The sequence below is a fragment of the Mustela putorius genome, unplaced genomic scaffold, assembly GCF_011764305.1.
Source record: "Mustela putorius furo isolate JIRA1106 unplaced genomic scaffold, ASM1176430v1.1 tig00003985_pilon_pilon_pilon, whole genome shotgun sequence".
Lineage (NCBI taxonomy): Eukaryota > Metazoa > Chordata > Mammalia > Carnivora > Mustelidae > Mustela > Mustela putorius.
This window is the reverse complement of record NW_025422125.1, coordinates 981302-994414: the sequence shown is the minus strand read 5'-3', so window position 1 is coordinate 994414 and position 13113 is coordinate 981302. Positions and strand designations below refer to the sequence as shown.

At 41.8% G+C, this 13113-nt stretch overlaps 1 protein-coding gene across 1 annotated transcript in view; it reads right to left on the bottom strand.

Annotated features, from left to right (window-relative positions):
- Window positions 1–13113, bottom strand: part of AR (androgen receptor) — a 207116-nt gene that overhangs the window by 15782 nt on the left and 178221 nt on the right. Inside the window, exon 4 of the mRNA XM_004780423.3 lies at window positions 3499–3786. Coding sequence (XP_004780480.1) covers window positions 3499–3786 — 288 coding nt within the window. The remainder of the gene's footprint in view (window positions 1–3498; window positions 3787–13113) is intronic.

Here is a 13113-nt window from a genome sequence, read left to right as displayed (position 1 = left end):
CTGCAGCTCAATGGACTGGCTGCAGTCTTAGCTCCCAGGCCTGTGCCTCCCGTCTTCACTGTAGTGACATGTTGACAAACTAGCTGAAGTCTCAGACTCCAGAGTATTTCCAGCCATAAGTCATTCTGCAACACAGAACTCCTGGTACTAACTCTTCCTAGTAGGACACAAAAAGCAGGGACCAATTATGCAACACATCTTGGGGAAAGGACCTGCGAGCTTGAACCCTGAACCTCTGTAGTGGAAGCAAGGAAAGACTTGGCCGCTTGGTATGTGAATATGAGGGTGGCTAGGTGGAATGAGGATTAAACTATACAAGTCCCAAGGAAGCCATTAATACTGATGCTTTTTTCCTTCCCTGAGATGCCAGAGAACTAAAAAAGAAGAGAAAAATGGGAAAGCTTAGTTTGGCTCTAATAGTAATTATAATAATACTAATGGTCCTTCGTGAGGCCTGCTTAGCACTCAGTCCTGATTACTGTGTATATATCAGCAATATAGCAGACTAATTTTCCTATAGATCTAATATGACCACAATACTTAACTCTGTTTTTTAATGCCCAGCCTTTGGAGTTGTCTGCTCAGATAGCATGACTATTAAGTAACAGATGACTTGAAGAAAGAGTAGCTCCAGCCTATTTCCTTCAGCATACCTTCACTTAACACCTATTTGCTACTGTGTTACACTATTCTGGAGAAATAGAGAGGAGTCATTGTCAGGTTCTGAAACATACCCAACAGGTTAGGAAGCAGAGAAAGTGTTACTGGGATTCTGTTTTCTCAATAAAATTCAGTCAATTATAATTTCTCAGCAATCTGCAACGGAAACCTGTTGTCCCCTATCTAGTCTGGGAGAATATGTTCAAAGAGAGGCCAGTTGGGAAATCTTTACTGCTATAGTACATCTGACAGCTAAAGTCTTCACATAAGATAAAGCATCCTTGGGACCCATGCATGAACTTCTAGGTAAGGCTGGTGGCAGCTTGAATTGATTTTAGTGAAAGCCTAAGCTCCCTGTTACTTACAATTAGCAAGTTAGTTACTGTTCTACCCCCTCTGAAAAAACAGAAGCACATGAAGACACATGATTTGCTCAAGGTCACACAACTAGTATATAGCTGAGATTCCAAACCAGAAACATCTGATTATAAATGTGCTTGTAAACAATCTACTCACCTACTCTCAATTGATAGTTATTATTTATTAATGTCCAGGTACTATTCTAGGTGATTTACATATATCATCACCACAGAAAACTGACAACAGAATTTGTGTAGATGCTTAGCACAGTGGCTCACACAAGATAGGAACTCAATCTGTTTAGTGAGCAAGTAACTTGAACTAGTAGATAATTACTGATGATATGAGTAACAGTTCTTCTGAATGTGGCAATTGGCTTTCTTTTGAGGATACTATTTTAAATGACCCAGGGTCAAAGATCATCTCCTTGGTTGAGCTAGATGGTGGACTGATACTGACTTGCAGACTTGTTAAGGTAAGGAGAAGGTTTCCCATTCTGGAGGTTGAGCTGAGGAAAGCCAGTGACTCTAGGTCATATAAATTCTGCTATCATGATTTGCACTAGATTGTTGTTAAGACCACCAAATTAGAAATCAGACAATGTAAGCCCCAATTCTGGCTCCATCTGTTAAGTGACCAAATGGAACAACTTAGTTAACCTCTCTGAGCCTTGTCATTTGAAATGGAAGTAATAACTTCTCTGATTAACAGGACTGCTGTGAGGATTAAGTGGAATCACATCTTTGAAAAGGTTCTCTATCTCATAAATAAGATAATTTAAGTGGTTGGCGACCGGTAGGAAAGATTAAGCTGATTCTCTGTTACGCAAAGGACCTCAAGACATCCGGCCAAATAAGTAATAACAAACAACTTTCCTTTTTAATTCTTTTTTTTGCATTTCTTTTCTCCCTTTGTGAACACATTGCATACACAACCAGAGTCCTTAGGTCTTTTTCCCAGTGATCTTATTGGCTAGTCAACCTCGGCTTCTCAAGTGAGGAAGGTGTTAGGATAGTCTGGTGGCTATAACTGGGCCTTGTGAGTTAGAAAGTCAAAACAGAGGCTTGACAGCCAACATGCAATGTCTTTGAAGGCAACGAGATCATATTATGACCCAAATGGACTTGGATGAGGTTTTGGTCCTTCACTGTAAATCCCAGGTCTCCAGAACTACAGGGGTATCACACAGACTAGGGGTAGAGTGGAAAGAGGAGGGCATTTGGGATTAGGAAGGGACCTGGGCTCGAATTCCAGCCCTGCAACTTTCAGACTGTGTAACTGTAGGCCAAGCACATGACTGCTTAGAGCTTTAATGTTTTTAATCTGTTAATTAGAAAAAAAATCCCTGCTTTATAAGACTATTATGAAGATCAAATCAGGTAATATAAATGAAACTGCTTTGTTCACTATAAATTTCCATCTGAATGGCAGTTATTCTTAGAAGGCAGGTTAATCTTTGACTCCATAACAGGTTTAGGTTGTTGATATTTCAAAATAATCTTTGAGTCATCGAATTTTAGGATTAAGACAACCCTTAAAGAGTTTATGGTTCACTTGTTTCCAAACTGTGCTCCTTGGAGCCCTAAGATTCTGCAAGAGTGACCCGAAGCTTCTCTCAGGGTAGTGAGGGAGAGGCACTGGCTTTAATATTTTTTAAGAATTAAAGAGTTGGGCTGCTAAAGAAAAGTTGTGAATTCTTGGATAGAGGAGCTCTGAGGCTTCTGCAAGCTCTAATATGCTAATAATCAGACCAGCTCAAATAGCAGATGGCCTAGGGAGAGAGTGATTTCCCTGTCAATGGTGGTAACCAAACAGAAGTTAGACAAACACTTTGTATTTCTTTAATTATCACCTAAGATTACCTCCAACTACAATTCCCAATGCAGTTTAAAGAACAGTAAGTGTTCCTTGAAGCAAAATTTGACAACCAGCAATTTAGTCCAAACTACTTCTCACACAGTATAGACCCAGAACGGGAAGGGTTCACACAATGAGTTACCAGCAGAGCTTAGACTAGAACCTAAGCGTTCTGACTCCCAACTCTTTCCTTCTACCATACTGTATTATAAGGCTTCCCATGGTATGACTCCTGTGGGTAATACTGAAGACCGAATATCAGTCAAGCTCAAGACTGTCTCTGTGGGTAAGCCTGTGTGTGCGCATGTAGAAGAGTACCTTAAGGCATACAAGGGTATTTCCATGTGATCTGTGATTATGGGGAAATTTGTTGACTATGTCTATAGGTGGAACAGGCAAACATAACCATAATGTGCAGATGTGAGAAACACAGGATACTCTATCATGCTGCTCTTCTCCTTGATTTAGGAGTTTCCTTATTTTTCAAGTGGGAATTATACCAAGCTCTCCCCTCCATAGGATTTTGAGGACTGCATGAGTTAGGACATGGTGCAGGCCCATAGGAGCAATTCGCTAAATATGATCTCCCTTATCCCATGCCCCCACTTCCCATTTCCTTACCAGGCAAGGCCTTGGCCCACTTGACCACATGTACAAGCTGTCTTTCACCCAATTCATTAAGGCTAGAAAGCAAGGCTGCGAAGGAGTCAGGCTGGTTGTTGTCATGTCCAGCACACACCACACCCGGCTCAATGGCTTCAAGGACATTCAGAAAGATGGGCTGACACTCATAGCCTTCAATATGTGACACTGTCAACTTCTGGGTTGGCTCCTCAGTGGGGCTGGTGGCACTGGAAGCTTCCCCTTCCTCTTGTAGTTTCAGATTACCAAGTTTCTTCAGCTTCCGGGCTATAGGGGAGGAAAGGCAAACTTGAAGTTGCTTTCAATGGCCAAACACACCACTCAGCTACCCCGTTAGAAAAATTGCCCAAGCTAAGAAAATAAGGGATATTCATTCTCCCTGGTCACAGAATCTAAACTCCTTAAGGACAAGTGCTCAGTTTAAACACTGGATGAATGAATGATTTATCATTACAAATCCCTACTAAACCCAAACTTTCATATCTTGCTTTCTCCTCAATCCCATTTTGGGTTTAATAAATGGGAATTTTCTGGTGTAACAGTATTTTCTACTGAACACTATACAGCTTAAGATATTGTCAAACATTATGCCCATAGCTGAACATACACTGTAACACACATACTGATTTTTTTCTTTAACAAATAGAAGATTGAGAAGCTAAAGAGCTGAAATCCCCAATATTATCAAAAGAGTAACAGAATATCCCTGACTGGAAAAATGGGACCCAAACTAAGAGGCAGCCATCAGAAAGGATGATAGAAATAGCTTCTTTTAAAACAACATGAATTCCAAATTTAAACCTTAAGAATTACCCTCCCCCCCATGCTTGCACACACACAATTTAGAGGTGCATGAGCATCCTGATGTTTACTAGTATTTATACTGGCATATGTAGACATAACTGAGGAGGTCATAACATTGAGGCCTAGCATAGGCAGTTGCACTGGGGAGAACCATAAACCATTTTATTTCTAATCCCTTTATATAATTATAAATAAAAATAAACCAAAGAGATAAGTTGATTGCTCAATTTAAATGAATATATACAAAAAAACCTGTCACTGATGTATTTCTGGATCCTATATTAGAAATACTTACCTGGAACTGATTTTCAGCTTTAATTAGAAAAATAAGTCCTGCAAACTCCAGTCATAGTGCAACTTGGTGAGTCAATGCAAGAATGGACCACACATTTAGATCAACAACCAGGATAGAGAAGGAGAAAATGGTGGGGTTGATCATGTAAGAGGAGCACAGAGTACTCAGGGTAAAATAACAGAGGAGACTGGAAAATCAACCCAGAGTGCAAGATGGCAGGAGATACGCACACACACAGTCAACTCCCACCTCCCACCTTCCACCAAAGGCACAGGATGGAAGCTATTGGCCCATCTTCTCCCAGATATAGAGGCCTGGCCCCCAAAATGTCTCGCCATCTGGTGAACCCATGGCTGACATGTGTTCTTGTAGCCAGCTTCACAGACTGGCCATGCATACTGGGTCTGTTCCTTTGGTACAGTATCTAAAGGTAGACCCCATCTTTCTCAACATTAGCAGTTTCTGGCCTTGAGCTCAGAAGCCGACAGACCATGTAGTCCGCCATTCCAACCTGAAAGAGGGCTAGTTACATCTCTGTCCTCTAGAGGAGATGTAACTAGCCCTCTGCCTGAGGGAACTAAGAAAAATGAGGGTGACTATTTTTTCAGGGTCTTTTATATGCCTCAGTCTATGAACACATTATGTCATTTAATTCCACAATGATTTTAGGAGATTAGGAATATTTCCTATCCCTATTTTACAAGTGAATAAATTTAGGAAACACGGCTATCAAGAAATGGAATCCTAGGATGCCTGGGTGGCTCATTCAGTTAAACATCTGCCTTCAGCTCAGGTCATGATCCCAGGGTCCTGGGATTGACCCCGCACTGGCGCCATCCCAGGGTCCAGGGATCGAAACCCGCATTGGGCTCCCTGCTCAGCAACGTGTCTGCTTCTCCTTCTGCCTCTGCTTGCCACTTCCCCTGCTTGTGTTTTCTCTTGCTCTCTGTCAAACAAACAAACAAATATTTTTTTTTAAAGAAAGAAAACCCAATAATCTGAACCTGGTCTGCTGACTACAAAAGCTATGCTCTTTCTACTACATCATGTTGCCTCTCAAGTTCTCTGAAGCCCTGAATCTTACTTCTAGCCAAACAGCAGAGTTGAGGAGTGGGGATGAAGTTACATCCCCCCTGATTTCCATTCTCACCCTTAACTCCAAACTTCAGTAACTGCATCAAATCAGAAGACAAGAGGCAGGAAACTATGAAAATCCTCTAGTCATATGCCCAAAGTAGAAACAGGTTTGGAGCACTATAGTGGTCTAAAAATTCAAAGCATGACAGAGTAGGAAGGGTCTTTAGAAATTGTCTCAGCCAAAGCTCACAGATTCAATATACCTTCAGGGTAAACATAGATAATGCAGTGGTGTGTGCATGTGCATGTGTAGGAGAATGGGATGAACTCTGGTAACCTGGAGTAAATGACTACCTGCCATCCTGCCCTTGCCATGCACATGCATGTGCACATTCACATACATACAACCCTAGAAAGCATTCATGTAATATTTAAAAGATTTTCCTGGAACTCATCTGTATTCCAAAGTTAAATTCAGTCCTTAGCTACCATTTTGGCACTTCTGACATTAATCCAACCTTTCAATTCGAAGTTGGGGAGGTTGAAGCCAGAAAGAGTGAGGTCACCCAGTGGTAGAGCTAAGACTAAAACCAGGGCTTTTATTTCTAATCCAGGGTTCCCTGTGTCACATTGGTTCTCTTTTTGACTAGTTCTTTTCTACTCTATCACAGTACTTACCTCTCTGAGCTCCTTCTAGATATGCACTGTCCAAAACAGTAGCTACTAGCCACATGGAGCTACTTAAACTGAAATTAGTTAAAATTAAAGAAAATGAAAATATAATTCCTTAGTCTCACTAGCCACATTTCAAGTGTTCAATAATACAGACACAGGACATTTCCATCATCTCAGAAAGTTCTATGGAATAATGCTGTGAATCTAGACTGTTCTCTGGGGCAGCTGTCTCATTTGTCATACCCTACTCATGCTATTGATAAAGAAGAAAAGAATCTAAATAAATTTTATACAGATGAATCCTTGGACTTTTCTAAAAGGAACAGGGACAAAGCAATTGGTCCTGGTGCAATCAGTGAAGTACACTCTGTCACCTCAACTCTCCCACCAGTGACTCAGATCTCAATAGGGTGATGACTCGTGGACCTAAGCAAACTCATTAGAGGCAAGATCAATATGTGCAGAGACTGTGGGGAGAGTCCATCAACATGAAATAATTCCCATTTTCTGCATAGTGCTAATGAGAACTTGGCTGGTATTTTCACATCCTCCTCCTCTAGACTTAAATGGTATCGGTTTGAGGAAAAGCAGCTGCATTCCCACTTGGGTTTAGGACCTGGGTAATGTGCTGTCCCTGCAGCCACAGTGGCCCGAGCTGCACCAGGTGTTCTGGCCTCTCTGCCTGAAGAGGGTGACTGTACTGGACGTAATTGAAATCAGATTCCATTCATTCTGCCAGGGGATCCTCTGTTCTCTTTCTGCAGCAGAGGCCAGCATGTTGCTAGACGACTTGGAATGCTGGACAATGAGGCTTGCTAGTCTCAGCTGTAACTCAATGCCCAAGGCCTTGTTTTCTTCCATGAAGGCTACCCCCACACCCCTCCTTCCTCCTGCACCTGAGCCCCAGAGTCAGCTCTAACTCTTTCATGTGAGGTACAGGCCTGCCAGCTCCTGTCATAGGAGAGATCTTTTAGTTTACTTAAATTGAGAAGCCAGGAGAAAAGGGATAGTAAAAGTGGATAATCTAATAATGTTTGAGTTGCTTTGCATCTCTCTCCTGTCTTTCAGTCTCAGATCAGTGACAACAAAAGGCCACTGGCAAGTTACTTCCTTGTTCCTACCAGCTATTTAGGGGATTGAAGCACCTGACATGATGTCTGGATCCTGATGCCTGGATACTATGGAGAGTTCACTTTTCAGCCTGGTAGCATTAGACCCTTGCAAGGGCTGTCTCTAGAGCACCAGAGACAGATTTTTCAATTTAGGTTCCAAGGTGCATCCCCAAGGAGAGGTAGATGTGATTTATGTGCCGCTTTTACAGCCACTGTGATCTTTAGGTACTGTTCCAGCCTCACTCCTTGCCACCTCAAGACCAGGGCTTTCTCATCCATAGGCAAGGAAAAGGCAAAGTGAGGTGAAGTTCCCAAAGTTTTAGAAAAGTTGCTTCACTCTCTCTAAGGTCAAGGATATTTCTCCTCTCCATACAACACAATAACATTTGGAGCACAAAAGAATCACTTTCTGTGGTAGGTGGACTTTTGAGATGGTACCCAGGAGTCCTAATCCTTGGCTGCTCACACATCTTCTTCCAGTTATTTAGTCAAACACCCGTGGTTGTGAAAGTGTTGGATAGATGTAATTAAGGTCATAATTCAATGGAGTTTTAAGGTTGGTAATCCTCCCTGGACCTGGCCTAATCAGATGAACTTTAAAAGGGACTGGGATCTTTCTGGAAAGACATTTGTGGAGTCAGGGGGGTTCAACATAAGGAAGAGTCTCTGTTGCTGGCTTTGAAGGTGGAGGGAACAACACACCAAGGAAGGAGAACAGCCTCTAAGAGCTGAGAGCATCCTCTGCATGGCAGCCAGAAAGGAAATGGGAGCCTTAATCCTACAACTGCAAGGAACTGAATCCTGACATAATCACATGAACTTGGATGAGAACCCTGAGCTCCAGATTAAAATGCAGGCTGGCCAATACCTTGATTTCATATTTGTGAAACACTGAGCTAAGAAACCAGTCAGACTTTGTCAGATTTTGATGTACAGAACTGTGAACTGATAAATAGGTACTATTGGAAGTTGCTAAGTTTGTGGTAATTTGTTTTGCAGCCATAAAAACTACTACACTTCCCTTACGGGAGTGTGGTACAGGGCAAGATGATAGATTTCAGAGTCAGATGATCTTGAGTTCAAATCCCAGCTCTGTCAATTACTAGCTTAGCAAATTTGAACTCCTTGATCTTTCATCTTTTCTGAGATTCAGCTTCCTCACTTGTAAAGTGGGGGTACCACTACCTGGCTCTTAGGACATTTATGAGAACTAAATGAGGGAATGTCCAGCATATAATGAGCCCTCTAAAATGACTCCTTCACTCTTCAACCATTTCTAAAGAGTAGGGAGTGAATGGTTTGCAGGCGCCCTAACTCAGGCATGGGGAAGAAGGAAGTGCAGGATTAAGAGAACCAGATATAGCAGAGAAGGGAAGGGATAACACATTATAAAATGAAAAACAACAAAGGAGTTTCTTCTGCACATAACTGCCTATAAAACTGAAGTCAGATCTTAAGGGTAATTCTAAATGCTAAGTAAACATCAAGGTATGTTTGGTGCAAGGCTGCAAATTCTTTGTGAAACCAGACTCGGCCATACTTCTTTCTCTCCGTGTATTTGAGTATGTGTGTATGCAGTGGCTTGTATATTACAGTGCTTACCTAAATAAAGGGGTCATGAATTCATATATCTTCACTAGTCAGGCAGATATGTAAATGAATAAAATAGCCTAGTGCACAAAAATAAGGTAGGCTGGGGAAAGTGAAAAGTACTTGATGCCTGGCCTAGGGGCAGTCTGTGTCAATTTTCTGAACAAAGACTGTGCTGGGCAAACAATTTTGTAAGTGAATAGTGGCCTGGGGAAAACCAGTTTGTGGCCTCTGGCTTACATCATGCCAGCTATCTTTTCATCCACTAGGATTACAGTCAGGGGATCTCACTGTACAACTTTAGGCTTAGAAGGTCAGATGAACACTGGATTAGGATTCAGGGGGAGCTCACTATAGAACCTCGGGAATACCCTTTTCCTTCTTTTGCACTTGCTTTTCTCCTATATGTATAAAAGGCAAAGAATTTGGAGCCAGACCATCTGTTGTATGCCTGGCTCTATGCTTATTAGCTGTGTGACTTTGGACAAGACCTGGCCTCTCTGTACCCAAATCTCCTCATCTGTAAAGTGGGGGATATTATTAATACCTAAATAATAAAGTTTTTAATGAGGAATATATAGTTATAGTGGTGGCACCTGGGAGTAGAGAGCCGATTCTACATCCCCAGAAAGACTCTCCAAGATTGAAGCATGATGAAAAAATACACTAAACATAAGGAGGCTCAACACAATGATGACATCAAAGTTCTACAGTGTTATTTACAATAAAGGGCTTTTTATTACTGTGGTGGTTAATTCACAGTCTTATAGGATATGTGACCTTGGACATATCCCTTGACTTCTCCTGCACCTCAGTTTTCTCATTTATATATTGGCTCCAATGTGACCTGACTACTGCATAGGATTATTATTAGTAGGAAATGAAATGATCTCAGTGAAAGTGCTCTGAACCTGGTAAAATTGTATTCCAGTGGGCAGGCTATGACGTCTTCCAATAATGGATCTTTAGTTAGAAAGCATTCTGGAAAATGGCTTAGGGTGGCAACCTATAAGAAATATTGCCTTCCACCTTGGGCATCTGGTCTCAAGCCAAAGGCTGAGGGCCAAACTGACAGTTTTCAGACTCCTAAGATAATAATAGGATCATCTGACAGAGCTGTTGTAATTTTCCAGAAGAGAAAGCATGCTAAGACAAAGGTGCTTAGAACAGAGCAAATTCCGTTAGTCAATAAATTATGCCTTTTACTTTTGCTAGCTGCTGGGCCCCACATGGCTCTGCTTCACCCCCTTTATCTTATGCAGGTAAACAACTTTCTGAATAAGGTAACTGATGAAACATACAGAGTTTCCACGGGGACTGAAATCATTTAGGAGATAGAGTTATAAGAGCCCCAGACATCAAATCTACTACAACAGTAGAGCCTTGAGAGGTCTACAAGTTCCATTAAGGGACACTGAGAGGAGGTAAAGTGGGCCTGTGGATATGATTTCTTCTTTCAAAGCAGAACAGCAGTGCTTTATTCCATATCTACATTTGGGACTGTTTGTCAGATTTTGTTAGACGAAAAGGCTACATTGCCAAGAAAATACTTGAAGGCCCCAGATCTTGTCTATCCCTTCCTCTCCCATTCATATCATTCCATGTTTAAAAGGTAAGTAGACTTGTTGAAAATAGAACTGCCCTATGACCCAGCAATTGCACTATTGGGTATTTACCCTAAAGATACAAATGTAGTGATCCAAAGGGACACATGCACCCGAATGTTTATAGCAGCAATGTCCACAATAGCCAAACTATGGAAAGAACCTAGATGTCCATCAACAGATGAATGGATCAAGAAGATGTGGTATATATACACAATGGAATACTATGCAGCCATCAAAAGAAATGAAATCTTGCCATTTGCAACAACATGGATGGAACTAGAGCGTATCATGCTTAGCGAAATAAGTCAAGCAGAGAAAGACAACTATCATATGATCTCCCTGATATGAGGAAGTGGTGATGCAACATGCAGGCTTAAGTGGGTAGAAGAAGAATAAATGAAACAAGATGGGATTGGGAGGGAGACAAACCATAAGTGACTCTTAATCTCACAAAACAAACTGAGGGTTGCGGGGGGGGGTGGTTTGGGAGAAGGGGGTGGGATTATGGACATTGGGGAGGGTATGTGATTTGGTGAGTGCTGTGAAGTGTGTAAACCTGGTGATTCACAGACCTGTACCCCTGGGGATAAAAATATATGTTTATAAAAAAAAAATAAAAAAAAAAGGTAAGTAGACTGAAGGTCAAAGGTGTTTTGCCCCCATCACATAGTTAGATAGTAGCAGATCACAAAATAGACCCAGGTATCCTGACTTCTTGGGTGGTAATCTTTCCATTTCATCTGGTTGAATAGTATGTTAATGGGGAGGAGGGTCATTTGGAGAGGAGTGGGGAAGAAACAGGACAAGGACAAGAGGCAGGGAAGAGAGCTAGTCATAGGAAAGCACGGAATTAAAGATTAGTAAGGGGTGTATCCAAATATAAGTGTACACTAAAAAGTGTAGGCCAAATTTTCTCAGGCAAGAAGGCTCCCTGGTCCTCTCCCCCATGTCTCCATTCTCCTCCCAGTCCCAATTCTGATTCAGAGAAATAGTCTGCAAAAAGGAGTATCAAATTTTATCTTTCAAGGTTTATTTTGGACTATTTAGTCTAATGGTTTTTAGTTCATGGAGGAGTAAACGTAATTAATAATAGAATGATATGCAATGCTGCATAGACTTGCCAAAGCACAGGATCTGGCAGAAACTATTTCCAAGTCTTTTTCTCACGAGTGAGCCAGAAGAAAGGGAGTCACTGTCCAGATGCCATCCTGGGTGAGGGGCACAGAGTCATTCCCAAAAATCTGCTCATGTGAAATTATAGAGCCTAGAAATGCTTTTGCATACCAGGCTTTTCCACTGGAAAAAGTAACTACATGAATTTAGAGCATACATGCTTTTACAATTACATTTAAACTGACATTAAAAACAAATGTGAAACAGTCCAGGCTGAACAGGTCAGCATGACCTGGAAAGCAAACGAGAGGGGGAAAAAAAAAAAAGAAAAGAAAGAAAGAAAAAGAGAAAAGTAAAAAAAGACCCAAAGTTAACAGCATTAATTCAATTGTCAGTCTGTTGTAAATAAGAAAATACCATTGATATATTAATGATTTTATTAGGCAAAATACACTAGCAGAAATATGCAATGTTCAAACAAACTGAAAGCAGTTAAAAAATAAACTACATTAGCCTTTCAGTCCACATTAGGGAACCTCTCCTTGGACTGGAGATTAAAATTCTGTCCAAAGGAGTGGGAAATTCCCCTCCCTCCTAAAGTCCTTCCTTGGCTTTTCTCCAGAATGTTGCTGAGTCAGGGGAAGGAGAAAAGGAGGGGGAGGGAGGGAGAAAGGAGGTGGGGAGGAAGAGGGAGAAAGGAGAGAGAGGGATTGAGAGAGGAGGGAAGGAGAGAGGATGGAGGAAGGCAAAGGAGAGAGGGAGGCATTGAGAGACAGAGAGAATGAGAGAGAGAGAGAGAGAGAGAGAGAGAGAGTGTGTGTGTGTGTGTGTGTGTGTGTGTGTAGGTGGAGACTGGAGAAGGAAAAGGGTGGAAAATACAAGCCCCAGGCAAGGCAGAAAGAATGCTCTCACTCGGGACGCCTGGGTGGCTCAGTTGGTTGGACGACTGCCTTCGGCTCAGGTCATGATCCTGGAGTCCCGGGATCAAGTCCTGCATCTGCATCGGGCTCTCAGCTCCACGGGGAGTCTGCTTCTCTCTCTGACCTTCTCCTCGCTCATGCTCTGTCTCACTTTCTCTCTCTCAAATAAATAAATAAATATTAAAAAAAAAAAGAATGCTCTCACTCTCATGTTTGTCTGCCCCTAGTCTCACAGAACATCCACCAGAAGGAAACTTTTTCCAGTATGGAGCTTTGGGGGCAGAGAGAGAATAGCAGGACATTACAAACTCTAAGTGCCTCTTCTCTTAGAATAATGTAAAGTTTGACACTGGCTTGACAAAAGAACAAAACCTCACACCTGATGAAGAGGCAAGTGGATG